General features: G+C 48.5%; 1 protein-coding gene across 2 annotated transcripts in view; it reads left to right on the top strand.

The window, feature by feature from the left end:
* Nucleotides 1-16449, top strand: part of Galnt16 (polypeptide N-acetylgalactosaminyltransferase 16) — an 83113-nt gene that overhangs the window by 53733 nt on the left and 12931 nt on the right. For both annotated transcript variants that reach the window (XM_031355740.1, XM_031355739.1), the window contains exons 3-11: nt 592-690; nt 1265-1332; nt 2120-2185; nt 4359-4480; nt 7165-7252; nt 9587-9671; nt 9966-10069; nt 14133-14259; nt 16055-16147. In XM_031355740.1, coding sequence (XP_031211600.1) covers nt 592-690; nt 1265-1332; nt 2120-2185; nt 4359-4480; nt 7165-7252; nt 9587-9671; nt 9966-10069; nt 14133-14259; nt 16055-16147 — 852 coding nt within the window. The remainder of the gene's footprint in view (nt 1-591; nt 691-1264; nt 1333-2119; nt 2186-4358; nt 4481-7164; nt 7253-9586; nt 9672-9965; nt 10070-14132; nt 14260-16054; nt 16148-16449) is intronic.

Here is a 16449-nt window from a genome sequence, read left to right on the forward strand (position 1 = left end):
CCTGATAGCTCTTGCAGGACGGTTAGTGCTATAGCGAGTGGGAGGGAAGTCCCTCCACCCCCACCCTGCAGGCAGAGTGGGAGGAATTTCTGGCCAGATCCTACCAGAGCTGGGAGACAGGGAGGAAAAAGCATCAGGATATGTGAGAAGGCAAAAGGAAGGTGGTTTTCTCTCTCCCCCACCACCTCATCCCACGGGTCTGCCCCAGCAGCAGCAGCCTTTCGATTTGGCTCCTGGCTGTATCCTGGAGCCTACACATAGACCCTAAACCTTTAGACCCTAAAAGTCAGTGCATGTGTGCGGTGGTACTTTAGGTCTTTGGCAAAGAACCCCCAGGCTTAGGACTACTCCTCAATCTGCAGTTTCCTTCCTAGACCCCAGGCCAGGCAGCAAGTGGATGCTGGGACCTTGTGGGATGGAGCATCATGTTGTGGGAGACAGGCTTTATCCTAGCTTTGAGAGTACCTCCTTCCTTACAGAGCTATTCCAGGGCACAGCAAAGTGAGTATAGAAAAGCACTTAGCGGCCTAGGCATGCCAACACTGTTTGCCTTTGACCCCCTCACCTCTGACCCCCCTGCCCTCTTCTCAGTTGCCCATCCTTGTCCTATTCCTCGGATCTGCCGGCCACCAGTGTCATCATCACCTTCCACAACGAGGCTCGCTCCACACTCCTGCGCACAGTGAAGAGGTAAGCCCTTATGGGCTGTCATCTCAGTGGCTCTGTCCCATGAGGTCTCTGGTGGCCTGTGGAGCTTCTGACTAGACAGGACCTTGTTGCCAGGGATAGTGTGCAGACACTGGGGAAGCCAGCAAGCCCTGGGAGGCTGTCTTGTCCTTCGAAGAAGCTAGACCTGGTGAATCTTTTGGGAGACCCAAGAAGTCAAAAGCAAGAAGTCAAACCCAAGGTCAAATCCAAGAAGGCAGATGTGCAGCAGGCTCTGAGTGGAGGGAAGCAGGGATAGGCACGAGGCCTTATAAAGCTGGGTATCAACACAGCAAGTGCCTGCTAACCATCAGAGAGACATTCTCCTCCTGCACACATCTCACCTCCACAGCACATTTAGATGCAAGTGCAACTCAGGAAGGAGTACGCAGTGACAGTGCTTAGAGTGATGAGGCCCGGGTATCCTCTCCCAGAGAGAGACAGGCCTGGCTCCCAGCCATGGGGGTGGGCAGGAGCCTCTGTTGTAAGAGAGGCTTTTACAGGGATGTGTAAGAGAGGCTGACTACAGGCTCGTTTTCTGTGCCCACTGCTGCTCCAGCGTTCTGAACCGAACTCCTGCCAGCTTGATCCAGGAGATCATCTTAGTGGATGACTTCAGTTCGGATCGTAAGTATTCATCTTCCCTTTGTGTGCCTCTCTGTGCCCCATCCTGGCTGCTCCCCCAGCTGCTGAGATGAGCTCTCTGCTGCCATCCTGGTTCTCACACACGGACCTCCATCAAGCAAGCAGTTGTTGGTCTTTTCTAGGATGATTTCCCATCCTGGGGCCCAACAAAGGGCAAGAGTGGCATTGTTAACATGATACACCCATGAAATGACATTAAAAAACAAAAATGAAAGCAAACGAACAAACAAACTGAAGCCAGGAGGTGAGGAGATGCCTGGGTAGAGAAGGTGCTTGCTGTACAAACATGAAGAACTGAGCTTAGATATTCAGCACGCATGTAAAAAGCCAAGTGCCAGAGGGTGCATCCATCAGCCAGTGCTCAGGGAAGTGAGGGGGGTGGATGGTGGCTACCTCACTGGCCAGGCAGTCTAACCAAAACTATGAGCTCCAAAATCAGAGAGACAGCGAGCCTGTCTCGGAAAAAGAGGCAAAGAGGTAAAGAAGAAAGAGAAAGACACCTGAGGTTGACCTCTGGCCTCCATGCCTACATACATGAGCAAGTGTACTCAGATAGACAGACAGACAGACACACAGACAGACAGATACACACATACACACACACATGACATAAAAGAGCCCCTTTCAATATTCCAGGTACTCTCTGGTGCCTCCTGGGCTAGAGTTGGGTTCATAGACACTAATGGTCCTCACCTGGCTCAGCCATGACAGACAGTATGATCCGAAGCCCATATCTAAATGAGCTTGCCTTCCTTCCCTCTGCCCTCAGCTGAAGACTGTTTGCTTCTGACCAGGATCCCCAAGGTCAAGTGCCTTCGCAATGACAAGCGGGAAGGTGAGCTCTGGGTCTGTGTCATAGTGGTCTTCTACTGTATTATTACCCTAAGACTCTTGGGCCTGCCTTGCTTCTCTCTTCTGAGAAATGGGACAGTGCTGGCATTCTTCTGCCTTACAGGGTTGCTATAAGGATGAACAAGAGTCTTGTGATGGAAAGTCCTGAGAAAACAGGAGGGAGGGAGAAAGATGTGACCAATCAAGGAGTGTGTTGGAGCATCAGTGATAGCGCAGTGTGGTGTCCAGCCTACAGGACACAAGAGAAGTACCAAGCATAGTTCCTGTTCTAGGAATGCTTAATATGTACCCAGGGGGGTCAGAATGACCCTCACCACAGTTAAATTATGTTTCTGTGATTAGTTTGGTGATGGAGGAGAGGGAGTAGGGTGAGCAGGAGGGACTTTTATGGCAGACTGGGCCTCAATGGGGGGAGCAATAGGCCTCAATATAGAGAGGAGTAGCAGGAATCTCAAGACATGGGTGATGGAGAACAAGGGAGGGCATGGCAGGCCAAGCACACTGCAGTCCAAGGCAGGATCTGACAGGTAGACATTGGTGCCAGTAGCCCCTCTCCCTGGAGGGCTGTGGTAGACATTGGCTCTGCTAACATTCTTATCCTTAGGCGTGACAGCCATTGCTCCCATTCTGCCCACAGAGAACCAAAGTGTCAAAAGGTTCTGTAATTTTTCAAAGGTAGTGAATGGAGGATCCAGGATTCCGGCCTTGGAGACACACTCAAAGGCCAGTCTTTTAGTCTCTCTCTATGTATTATTCTCCCTGTGAGAATCCTGACCTGGCCAGCAGGGGCAGTAGACTGAGTGGTCTGAGGTGAAAGCAGACCTTGAAAGACTCGATAAAGCTGATAGCAGGGAGCCAGGAAGCTTTTAGAGTGAGAGAAATATCTAACAGATATTATATAAGAAAGGCCATTTAAGCCATAAGGATATCAGAGAGTGAAATCTTTAGACTGTCATGGAAGAGGCTGAAGAGAAATGTCTCTCCAGCCACTAAACAATAGAAGCTATCAGGCTTGGGAATGTGTTGTCCTAGGGTTTTGCCAACCGTGGTTGAAAATGTTTGGTCATGTGCTTTCTCTGTTCCTTTAAGAAGAAAGGTAAGACTTAGGCCTTTTTGGACTGATGGCCAGTTAGAGGCAGAGTGATGAGCAAGGGTGTGGCCAGGGAAGTGTCTCCAGAAAGTGACCTATATCCAGAGGTCTCAGCATGGGGGCCCTTCCCTTCCCACAGCTCACAGGACGTGGGTGGTTTCTCTGGCCTGGGCAGAACTAGCTAGGCCTCTGCTATCCTGACAGATAGCTCCCCGACACCAGCCCTCAGCAGAATGAGATGACGAAGCCAGTTAGTGAAACCACTAGGAAATGAAGAGAGGAGGCAGAAGAACCTAATGCATGTGGTCCTCTGGTACTAGGCTCTCTCCTTGCTCTACTGTTGACAGGCTGGATTATGATGACTTCTAATCTTATAAGTAAGACATAAACTGAGGCTTAGGGGTGGGGATGTAGCTCAGTGGAAGACCATTTGTCTAGCATGTACAAGGCCTTGTGTCTGATCCCCAGAACTGTAGAAAGAAAAGAAAGGAAGAAGGGTGGGAAGGAAGAAAGGAAAGGAGGAAGGGATAGAAGAGAGAAGGAAGGAAGGAAGGGAAAGAGGGAGGGAGGGAGGAAAGAAGGAAAGAAGGAAGGAAGGAAGAAATGAAGGAAGGAAGGAAAGAAGGGAGAGAAAGGAAGGAAAGAAGGAAGGAACAAAGGAAGAAAGGAAGGAAGGAAGGAAGGAAAGCGAGTGAGTCTCAGAGAGATTAAACAACACACTCAAGGTGAGTGAATAGCTGGCATACAAGTCCAAACCCTGCTCAGTCAAGATGATTCTCTCCCTGTCACATCTGGCTATACAGCTGGAAAGAGCTATGAAGATTCTCGAAGGGATAGGTTTCATCATCTAGTCTGTCACTCACTCAGCTTGATAGGCCGTCTGCATCTAGAGCATTGAGTGACCCTGGGTGACTATGAAGGTGAGGGAGACAGGGAGGGAGAAAAGAAACAGGAGGCTAGCTAGCCACAGTAGCTCAGAGATCTCAGCCCCTGAACCAGTAAGGATCCTGGGACTTTGGGGGACACTGATAGGGTGGTGACTCAGCCCCTTCCTTTCCCTTTGCAGGACTGATCCGGTCCCGGGTTCGTGGGGCAGATGTGGCAGGAGCCACAGTTCTCACTTTTCTGGATAGTCATTGTGAGGTGAATGTGGAGTGGCTGCAGCCAATGCTGCAGCGAGTGATGGAGGTGAGCCCCCTGTCTGTGGAAGCTGGACCCCTTCAGGAGATGCCCTCGGTGCTTGCAGCCTTTTTATCTGCAGAGCTGGGCTGGCATTGCGGGTGGCCTCAAGGTCTGCTTCCCCTCAGAGACCCCACCCATCCAGCTGTCTCTCCTGAAACATGAATATGATTGTCATGTTTGTCCCTGCTGGGGGATGAGAATCACACTGTATGGGAGTTTGGTGAGCCAAGAAGCTCATACTGTAATGAGTGCACAGGATCCTGGGCTGGGGGAATTTGTGGTCAGGCTGGAAAGCCTGATGGAAGCAGGGCAGACTGGAATTTCCCAAGAAAGGAGAGGAGGGAGCAGGAGGCTCCTGCCATGTGTCTGCTGTTCATCAGGATGGGCTGACAGAAAAGGATGAGGTCGTTACAACTGAACCCTAAGAGGGCAGGTAGCCCTGCCTGGGTGTGGAACATGTGCCTATAATCCTAACATTGGCAGGAGGAACATGTCTGAGTCCAGACCAGCCTGGATTACATGGTGAAAGGAAGAGTGGAAGAAGAGGGAGGAGGAAGGAGAGGGGAAAGAGAAGGAAGAAAGGAAAACAAAGAAAGAAGAAAAACAGCCCAAGTTTTAAAAACAGACAATGAATTTGAATGAGCATTTGTTTAAAGAAGGTTTACAAATGGCCACACACAAATAAAAATAGCTCATGGGTTCATCATTTGGGAAATGTGATCATACCTCACATCTACAAGGATGGCCAAAATCAAAAGGACAATAACAAGTGTTGTCAGGGTGCACACACATGGGAAGGGAACCCTTACACATTGCTGATGGTAGTGGCAAACAAAGCAGAGACTTTGGAGGACAGTCTGACGAGTTCCCAGAAGCTGAAATAGAACTACCCATATGACCCAGCAGTTCCCCTGCTAGATATAGACCCTGGGGAAATAAAAGTAAGAACTAGTTGGGCAGTGGTGGCGCATGCCTTTAATCCCAGCACTTGGGAGGCAGAGGCAGGCAGATTTCTGAGTTTGAGGCCAGCCTGGTCTACAAAGTAAGTACCAGGACAACCAGGGATATACAGAGAAACCCTGTCTCGAAAAACAAAACAAAACAGTAAGAACTATTTCCACACAAAAACTACACATGTGTTCAGGGCCATTGGTAAAGTAGCTAAGAGGCTGTGGTATATCCATGTACTAGACTATTATACAGCCAGGAAAACAAAGTATTGATATTGGTTACAATGTGTATCATCTTTGAAAACCCTTGAGATGAAAGAAAGATAGTCAAGAAGGCCATATATTATATGATCCCATCAGTAGGACAGGTCCAAAGTTGGAAAATGCATAGAAATAGAAAGTAGGCGCTGGGCGGTGGTGGCGCACGCCTTTAATCCCAGCACTTGGGAGGCAGAGACAGGTGGATTTCTGAGTTCGAAGCCAGCCTGGTCTACAGAGTGAGTTCCAGGACAGCCAGGGCTACACAGAGAAACCTTGTCTCGAAAAAACAAACAAAAAAAAAGAAAGTAGGGTAATTTTTGTTTTGTTTTTGAGGGAGGGGGTGATAAAGTGTTCTAGAATTGGGTGGTGATTGTTAGACTTCTGTGTGAATACAGATAGTCTCTAAATTGTAGTTTTAAAGACAAATTATCAATGTTCTAGCATATGAATTCCATTTCAACAGAAGGGTTTGTGGACAGGGAGAGGTTGGTTCCTTAGGGGACACAGGAAAGGTACAGTGGCTTCCCTGGTCAGCCATCGTCCAGGCTATGAATACCTGAGCCAGTTTCTAATTATGCACAGAGCAGCTTGGGAGCCAGAGTAAAGGTGCTTGCCACTGAGCCTGAGGGCTTGACTTCGATTCCTGGGACCCACATGGTAGATGAGGAGAGCGGAATTTAGCATACACACATGCTGTGACAGGCTCGTGCATACACATAAATAGGTAGGTAGGTAAAAATAGATGTAAAGAAAAAATTTTAGAGTGACTTTGTCATTGTTGTCTTGCTGTGTGGCCCAGGTTGGCCTTGAATACACCATCCTCCTGCCTCTGCCTTCCTTGCTTGAGTAACCAAGTGTGTGCTATCATATCTGGCCCAGATGAGAGGGTATTAGAATTGAAAGCAGAGTGGAGGTGAGGGAAAGAGGCTCTAGGCTGTGCCCCTTGATAGAGTGTTAAAAGAGCCTTCCAACTGTGATTAGGATTTCCCGGAGTATACAACATGACTTACCCCCACTCCAAAATTCAGGAAGGCTTGAAGTTGGATTTGTATTCTGGGAGGTGACTGACTTTAAAACAGAGCCCTAGAGTCCCTGGCCCTGCCCTGTTGGTGCCCATTTGAGGAGACTCAACTCAACGTAGAGAGATAGATAGCAGAGCACAAAACAGCTCAGGGCTTCAGCAGGAGAGGCAGCCTGTGCAGCAGCTGAGTCGCTGCTCCAGGATGGTCTAGACCATCATGGTGAGAGGAAGGCATTCTGCAGCAGTCAGAGAGGGCATCACAGAGCAGGAGAACTCAAAAGGACATGAGAGGAAGAGAGGGAAGAGTAGCGCTGTACCTGGAGATGGGTGTGTGTGGCAATCTAGTCCAGCGTAGGGTCTTCCAGGAACCTGAGGAGACTGTGGCAGCCCATGTTCCTGGGGTCCCTCTGCAGAGCAGGCAGCTCCTGACCTCACACCTTCCCATCCTCCTCTCCTAGGACCACACCCGTGTGGTGAGCCCCATCATCGATGTCATCAGCCTGGACAATTTTGCCTACCTTGCAGCATCTGCAGATCTTCGAGGAGGTGGGTCCTGCTCCTCAGAAAGGGCCTCTGGGCTTGAAGAGAGGCAGGCAAAAGTAGGCTAAAGCCCTGGTTCAAGTGCTCTCCCAGTCTCACTCTGCCAATCCTTCCTAGGAGAAGATGAGGAGGGAGGAGAGCCTGGGGTTGCCAGTGCTTCACACACAGTCAGAGGTGGGGCCAGCTCGTCAATCATCCCTTCCCCTCATCACCGCACGCACGCTCCTCCCCAGTGATGCTGGGCCAGAGAGCTTGGTCAAAGGCCTAGGGGGAGTCTTCTGGAGAGAAGACGTTGTCTGGACAGGGAGAACAGGAGCCCGTGGCCTCTCCTGAATTCTTAATACACACCCCAGAGGCCATCAACAGCAGCCGCTCACCACATCTGCTGCTGAGCCTTGAAAAGCATCTAGTCAGATTTGCTATGGCCCATTAAATTTATAAAACCCACAGCAGTGGTTAGGATTCTAGCGTGGACAGATGTAAACCATCTCATTGACGTTTTGCATTGACTGCATGTGGAAATGTCTTGGATAAGACTGTATTAAGACTGTTTTATTCAAATTAACTTCATGTTGTTTTCATGTAACTCCTGGGCTGGTTTTTAAAAAAATATTAATTCATTTATTTATATTTTACATGTATGTATATGTACTATGTGCATGCAATGTCCACAGAGGTCAGAAGAGGGCATCCCCTGAAACTGGAGTTAGAGATGGTCGTGAACCACATCGTTCACACTGGAAATGGAACCTGGCTTCTCTGACAAGCCTCAAATGCTCAGAACTGCTGAGCAGTTGCTCTATCCCAGCGCTGCTCAACCTGTGGGTCGAGCATATCAGAATCCTGAACATCAGATGTTTAACCTTATAATTTGTAACAACAGCAAAATTACAGTTATGAAGTAGCAATAAAACCATTTTATAGTGGGGAAGGGGTCACCACAATAGGTGGAACTATATTAAAGGGTCACAGCATTAGGAAAGTTGAGAGCCACTGCCTAGACTTTCCTGGTCTCCTTTGGATAGTATATGTGGCTTGAGTTTGCTTTTATTGTGCTTTTTGACAACCCAGGATCCTGGCATTGAGCTGCCTAACTCAGATGACAGTAGCCACGTGTGGCTCTTTAAATTAATTAATATTAAATAAGATTTACAATTAAATTCCTTACTTGTCCTGGCTACATTTCAAGTGCTTAACCCATATTAGGTTTTGGCAGCCACACAGGGTTCCGGTGACCCCAGGGAGCCACATAGATATAAAACATATATGTCATACAGAAAGTTCTGTTGGATATTGCTGCTCTAGAGAGTCTGTGAGTGGGAGCAGGTGGGCATGGGGAATAGATTTTCTCTAGGGCTTGGTTACCCCCTAAGTGGACCCAACCAAGAGTTAGACCTTGTAGCTAAGGGCAGCCAGCCATCTCTCCTCTGAGAAGTCATCTCAGGGCCTTCGTCTTAGTTACTTTCCTATTGCTGTGACAAAACACCATGACCAAGGCATCTTATAAAAGGAAGCATTTATTTGGAGCTCGTGGTTCCGGAGGATGAGTTCATAACCATCACAGTGGGAAGCATGGCGGCAGGCAGGCATGCATGGTGCTGGAGCAGTAGCTGAGAGCTTACAGATGATCCAAAAGCAAGAGGCAGAGAGAACGAACTGAGCCTAGCATGGGCTTTTAAAACCTCAAAGCCGGGCCGGGCAGTGGTGGCACACACCTTTAATCCCAGCACTTGGAAAGCAGAGGCAGGTGGATTTCTGAGTTCGAGGCCAGCCTGGTCTACAGAGTGAGTTCCAGGACAGCCAGGGCTATACAGAGAAACCCTGTCTCGAAAAACCAAAACCAAAACCAAAACAAAAAACCTCCAAGCCCACCCTTAGGGGCATACTTCCTCTAGCAAGGCCACAGCTCCTAATCCTCCCAGAAAAATTTCATCTGGGGACCATGTTCAGATAGTACACCTATAGAAGTCATTCTCATTCAAACCAGTACCCACTTGCTGTTGCCCATGTCCGGAATTCCTCTTTCCCAGATGTCCATATGGATCATAGTCTTCATTCCAATCCTTGGTTTAAAAAGCAACTGATCAGGGAGTTTTGTTGACTAACCTTGCTATAATATGGATACCTCATCTTGTTTTTCCCACTTTGCAAAATATACTTTGTAGCATTCATCTTCTCAGTGGGCTGGCAGAGTGTGAGGTAGGCACATGTTTCAGTGTCAGTATGGAACAATAGCTTCTGCATCCCACTCTGATCGGAAGAGACTAAAGGGTGGAGAAGAAAATCCAAAGCCCTCAGGGGGCTCTTCCCGAGCCCACTCTCACTCTGCTTTGCCTGTAGGATTCGACTGGAGTCTGCATTTTAAGTGGGAGCAGATCCCGCTGGAGCAGAAGATGACCCGGACAGACCCCACTAAACCTATCAGGTCAGCCTGCTGTGTCCTTCAGGGGAGCCTTCCTTCCTGCATCAGAGGCCTGGGAGGCTCTTTGGAAGGTGTATCATCACTAGGGCCCTCAAGGGTGTCCGGCCTGGGTGCTGACTCTGTCTGAGCCCTCAGACCTGCCTGTAAGAACAGAGAGGACTAAGACCATGGGTGCAGTTGTAAGACCCTGAGAGCTGGCCAGGCCTCAGCAACTCTGCAGGAAGGGACTTGGAGCCAGAAGAGAGGCTCCTGGTTTCCACATTTCACAGTTTCACCTTCATGCTCTGTATCCCCCAGGACACCTGTGATAGCTGGAGGAATCTTCGTGATTGACAAGTCCTGGTTTAACCACTTGGGAAAGTATGATGCCCAGATGGACATTTGGGGAGGAGAGAATTTTGGTGAGTCAATCACTGAATAATACTGAAAACACAAGAGCAGTACTGAAGTTCAGCTAGAGCAGTCAGTCTATACATCAGGCCCTGGGCTTAAAGATATGACATTGTTTTAAGTCATTTAATCATCATAAGGGCCCTCTGAGGTAATTGTCTCCATTTTCCTGATTAAAAAACAGGCACAGAGAGTGATCTGTTCAGTTAGACAAAGAAGTTTAGGTGTCCAGGGGAACTTGGGGCCAAATGGCTAGACCTGTGTATAGGAACAATAATGTCTAAACACAGCTTAACTATGGCTGTTTCTCTACCAGAAGGGGTAGGGGGATAGACAATGGTGCATGATGATCATGTGTAATATGGAGTCAAAGGCCTGGGTACAAGTTCTAGTTCAGCTTCTTCAGTCTGATTTGGAGCGAATTAAGCCTCTTTGGGACCTGGTTTCCTCCAGAGCTTGTTTTGAGTAGTGAATGAAGCTATGACCATTATCACTGTGTGTGAGACCATCAGAACCATGAGGGGGGGACCTCCTGGGCTTCCTGGGACAACAAGAGGGAGATGGAACAGAACAAGAGAGGAAGTAGCTCCAGCCTATCTGGTCTGGGTCACTGGGAGAAGCTGTGAACTTGGGTAACCGCAGTTTATTCCCTTGGGAAAAACAAAACAAAACAAAACAAAACAAAACAAAAAGAAACAAACAAAAGAAACAGCAAAGCAAAGAAAGAACCCTGCTTCCTGGGGTTGTGGTAAAATAGGCATGAAACTGTGTATATCAGGCCCAACACACACACACACACACACACACAGATGCGGCTCCCTGCCTGAGTGTGCATGAGGATTCATTTACAATATGGGCCAGATATGAAGAGTAGCCAGCACAGTTTGGGTGGCACTGTGGCCGCAGGGAGCTGTTGCCAGCCGTTCACAGGTCTGAAAGATGGGGAAGCAAGCACTGTGTTCTCATGGGGGGTGTGGAGGTGTTGCCCCTCACCAATCTCTGTCTGCTGCTGCCTCCTACTGGCTGCACCTGGATGCCAATGGAAGGAAGCACTAGGGCTCGGGCAGTCTAAACAGGAGCCTCCCAGAGAAACCAGGCGAGGCAGAGAGCTCTCTCGGGGTTCTCAGGAGCAAGGGTAGGTGTTTGGTCTTCATCTCAAAGCTCCTCTCACAGTCTCCTTTTCCACCTGGCCAGGTTTCTGGAGTAGTGGGCATGGCTAGTGGTCTCCCACCCAAGTGACATTAGGACACAGGTAATGGTCCTAATGCCTTCCTGAGTTCAGTCAGAAGGTGCCATGTGTGACAGTTGTTGAGCCCCTGAGGGGTAGTGAGGTATTCTCAAGGCCTGTGTGAGGTTAAGGCATGTGCCTTGTCCTCCCCTGCTGCACCCGGGGAAACAGGTGCACTGAGCGCCCAACTAACCAAGTGGAAACAGGCCTAGGATTTTCTCCCCTCCGATCACTCTCCAAGTGTCTAGGCAGTACTCACGAGAGTAAATTCTGTGAGCTGGGGCACTGTGACCCTTGCATCAGTACCCCATTTCTTGTGTCTGGAGTCCCAGTGACCTGCTTTGTGTCCGGTCTCAGCCTGAAGGCAGCTATGGCAAAATAGTTTTACTGTGAAGCGAGACAGGCCCAGCAGGCTGGGAAAGGCCTAGCCTTCCTGTATGCAGACCTCTCTCTCTTTTCTCTGTGTTTTTTTTTTTTTTTTTTTTAAACAGGCTGGGAACTGACAGAGAATCCTGCGAATGATCAAATAGCTCACTTCAAACTCTGCCCGAGGCAAGGGCTCCCAGGCTGAGGAACTTGAAAGGCAGAGCTGAGAGAGGTTCTGGCCAGGCTTCTGTCCCTCAGAAGAAATTCAAAGAAGTGTCTAGGCTGGCTGTGGCCCTCAGAGGGTCAGATGCTGGGCCAGTTTTGAGCCCTGAGACTTGTGTCTCTGATGGCTTTGAGCTTTTTATTTTATTCCTTTGTTGAAAGACAGGAACCACCCAAACTCAACCATGTTCCTGTGTCCCCTGAGACATCTACAAACTGGAGGCCACCAGGAGTGGGGCTGGCAGATGCCCAAACCTTGAAGGTTTAGACCTTCAAGACCTTTAGAAGGTTTGGGTTTCACCTTAGAGTTCCTTCCTCTGTTCAAACTCTGCAAGGACTATCATGTCCTTCCCAGTGACAACCAGAGCTCTGTTGCTGGCTCTTAGGTTCTTCATGGAAACCCATGCATACACTCTACCCTCCTCTCCCATTTCTCAGGCCCCACCTTACTCAGCAGGCCTTAGTTGTCCAGAACTCACAGGCTATGCTTGTCCCTCTGGGTTTGTGCCCCTCTGGAAAATCCTTCCCTTGAGAGTTCCATGACCTGTTTCAGATCTTGCGAATGTCCCCCTTTCACTTGAAAAAATTTTCAAATCAAGGCCCAGAGAGATGGTTCAGTGGTTAAGAACACTGACTACTCTTCCAGAGGACCAGGGTTTGATTCCCAGCACCCACATGGTAGCTCATGGTCTGTAACTCCAGTTCCAGGGGATCCGACACTATCTCCTAGACTCTTCCAGCATCAGGCATGCATCTGGCACACAGACATACATGCAGACAAAACACTCATACACATACAAAATAAAATAATAAAAGAAAAACTCTTTAGTAACCCTAATTAAAAATGTAGCTCTGCTGGGCAGTGGTGGCGCACGCCTTTAATCCCGGCACTTGGGAGGCAGAGGCAGGCAGATTTCTGTGTTCAAGGCCAGCCTGGTCTACAGAGTGAGTTCCAGGACAGCCAGAGCTACATAGAGAAACCCTGTCTTGAAAAACCAAAAAAAAAAAAAAAAAAAAGTAGCCCCACACCCCCAACTCCATGCCCTTCTCAGCTCCTGCGTTTTCTCCTTCGCTACATTACTCCCCATATGCTACATGTTCTTCACATAATCTTGTTGACTTGTAGTTTTTGTTTCCCACTCTTATGAATTTTGCCCCCCACGAGAATCTAGAACAGTGCACAACACACAAGAGATGCTCAGTTAACATTTGCCAAATGAACTAAAGAATTTCATTCAAGTGTGGCTTGGGCTAGGGAGTGCTCAAAGTTCTCGCCATGCATTTGTGAGGACCAGGGTTCAAATCACTAAAACCCACAGGAATGCCAAGTGGTTGTGGTGGCCCACATGCAATGCCAGCCTTTGTAATGTGGAGATGGAATCTCCCGAGCCAGTGTAGCTATATCAATGAGAACCCCTGCCTCAGTGAGTAACTCAGAAAGCAAATGGGGGAGGACTCCTGACATTAACCTCTGGACCCATGCACATGAGCACGAACTCACACACACACACACACACACACACACACACACACACTCCTACCCACACCTATATACTACCATGCCCACACAGATGCACAACATATGCATACCTCACAAACACATACAAGTCAGAGAAAGAAAGAAAACTGATGTGTGGCTTGCTAGACAAAGTATGAACTTTGTATTGCAATGTTTGCAACTTTGTAGTTCAGTGATCTTGGAGAGACTTAAAACAAAAGAAACAAAACCCAGAACTGGGATCAATGATGGGTACACTTTATTTCAGTACTGGGGAAGGTGAGACAGGAGGATTACTTGAGTTCAGGAGTTCAGAACCAGCTTGAGCAACATAGACCACCCCCCCCCAATCTCAAATAAAACAAGAAAAAGTAACACACTAGGGTAATCCTAGTACCCATGCTGAAGCAGGAAGATTGCTGAAACTTTAAAGCCAGCTCACAGTATAGGCTGCATAGCAAGTACCAGACCAGACAAAGCAAGACCATATGGACTGAGATGAGGTGACCTCACTAATGTACAAAACATAGCAGTGGTGTATAGGTATGGGGTGTGTATGTGTGTGATGTATATGGACATGTATGTATTGTGCATGGGGTGAGCTTGTGCAAGGAAACACCCCATTTTATCTACCACAAGAGCTCACACGCCCGAATGTACTTTCAAGGAGACACCAAAGAGAAAGAAATCTATCCCCGTCCCTTCTTCCCACCCTCACCTGGAGGGATCCCTCTTCTTCTGACACTGTCATCTCCTGCAGAACTCTCCTTCAGGGTATGGATGTGCGGTGGCAGCTTGGAGATTGTGCCCTGCAGCCGAGTGGGCCACGTCTTCAGGAAGCGGCATCCTTACAACTTCCCTGAGGGCAATGCTCTCACTTACATCAGGTAGGTTCCCCTGGGAAGCACTGTGGAGGAAGCATGGGATTCCCCTCACTCTAGACACCCCCAGCTAATTACTCACCATGCATGCGCCTTTGGGTTGCAAACCTCTATTTCTGGCTCAGTTTCTCCATTTGCCATCCCAGGTCTGACACTCTGGGTATTTCTGAGGGTAGAGGTTGAACTTGGAGCATTGCCCCTAGGTCTCTCTTGTCTCAAATTCCTTTCTCCATAAGTCTCTGACAAATGGCCAAGTGACTAATACATGGCTGTCCTTATTCTTGAACCTCAGTTGTTGGCATTGACTGCCAGTGCCCCCACATTGACTTGACCTGGTACCTAACCATGCATATTCTCAGCCACAGAAGGCACTTGGTCTCACAGGAGAGTGAACAGTATCTTGGAAGACCATCCCATGACCCATGGTCCTGATGGAGTTGTTGGGGGAGGGGGCTGTCCTGCTAAAGTCATATCTCCTCTCACCTAGTAAACCATGCTGGTTTATGGAGGTTGGACCAATGCTTTCCCCATCTAACTAATAGATGATCTAAAGTTTTGTTTAACTTCTCCCACCCCATTTTTTTTTTTTTAAAAAAAGATGTATTTAGGGATGGATGCTATGAGCATTCCTGATGCTTGAGGAGGCCAGATAAAGGTGCCAAGATCTCTTGGAACTGGAGTTACAAATAGTTATGAACTACCATGTGGGTGCTGGAAACTGAACCCAAGGCCTCCTTAGCATCAAGAAGTTATCTGTCTAGCCCCCTTACACCCCACTTTTATAGTACAAGTCACATAGAGTCACTGCAAGCACCCAGGCAGAAGCTATACCAGGTTTTATATGCAGGTGATATTTACATAACATATGTGTGATAATAACTCTCCATGGTATCAAGAAGAGAGGGAAAGCCATCTTCATTCATTCTCTCTCCCATTTGCCTATTTGGCTTTTCAGAAGCGGCTCTTGCACTAAAACCTTTAAGTAGAACTGTCTGCTCTTAGTAGGTTGCTGGTCTACCATGTTAGACTTCCGATACATTCTCATGTGTAGTTTGTGTGTAGAGACCCGTATGTTTGTCTTGGCAAGTTGTCGCCATGCGCTCTTCCAGCAGTGTGGTTCTCTGGCACTGTATCACAGCTGTCCGTCTTCATCAGCATCACTAGCCATGATCTTTTTTTCCCAAGGCTGCCTCACTCTCCATTGCATAGAAATATTTTCCCACGGAAAAGCATTTATTTTACTGTCAGTATTTTGTTAGGCAACCATTCTTGCATGTGTCCCTTTTGTCCACATAACAGGTCTTTCAATAGAACAGATTCCTTCGAGTGAAGAGCCTGTCATGAGTCCTGACAGATCACCCTCTGGACAGACCATAACCGATTCAGTTTACCCCCAGCCAGTATTTGTTTTGCCTGTAAAGCTGGGATTCTTGTTGCTCTCTACTGCATGGATGGGGCTCATCTTCCTCTTCTTATTGTTAATTGGCAAACAGCCAGGCTTGATAATACAGGCCTGTAGTCCCAGCCACTTCAGAGACTAAGGCAGGAGGATTGAAGTTTCAAGGCCTTCGAGGACTACAGAGTGAGTTCAAGATCAGCCTGGTTAGCTTATTGAGACCAAATCGCAATAAAAGGAAAAGAGGTCTGCCGTTTGAGCTCAGTGGCAGAGTGCCTGCCTGGCAGACATGGGGCTGTGGGTTAAGCCCTCAGCACCACACTTAAAAGCTGTAAGAACTCACACTGAGCCACTTTGACTGTTCCCCTGTCTGATGACTTGGTTTTGCCCTTTCTCTCCTCTTAGGAATACAAAACGGACGGCGGAGGTATGGATGGATGAGTACAAGCAGTACTATTATGAGGCCCGGCCCTCCGCCATCGGGAAGGCCTTTGGCAGGTGGGTCCCTCCGACCCCCCTGTCTGTGTCCCCCCCACCCATGTTTGCACAGCTGGGGAAGTATGAGGTAGACACACACTGGACAGCCTCTCAGTCTCCCTAGTAACTGAGTCCTGGCTCTTCTGGCTTTTCTGGGCTCTGGGAGGGAGAGTGATTCATGGACAAGACCCTGGTCCTACATACTTCGTGGAGACAGATCAGAAAAGTTTCCTCATGCAGGGTGGTAGTGGCGCGCGCCTTTAATCCCAGCACTTGGGAGGCAGAAGCAGGCGGATCTCTGAGTTTGAGGCCAGCCTGGTCTA

This window comes from Mastomys coucha, unplaced genomic scaffold (assembly GCF_008632895.1).
Source record: "Mastomys coucha isolate ucsf_1 unplaced genomic scaffold, UCSF_Mcou_1 pScaffold6, whole genome shotgun sequence".
Classification (NCBI taxonomy): Eukaryota; Metazoa; Chordata; class Mammalia; order Rodentia; family Muridae; genus Mastomys; species Mastomys coucha.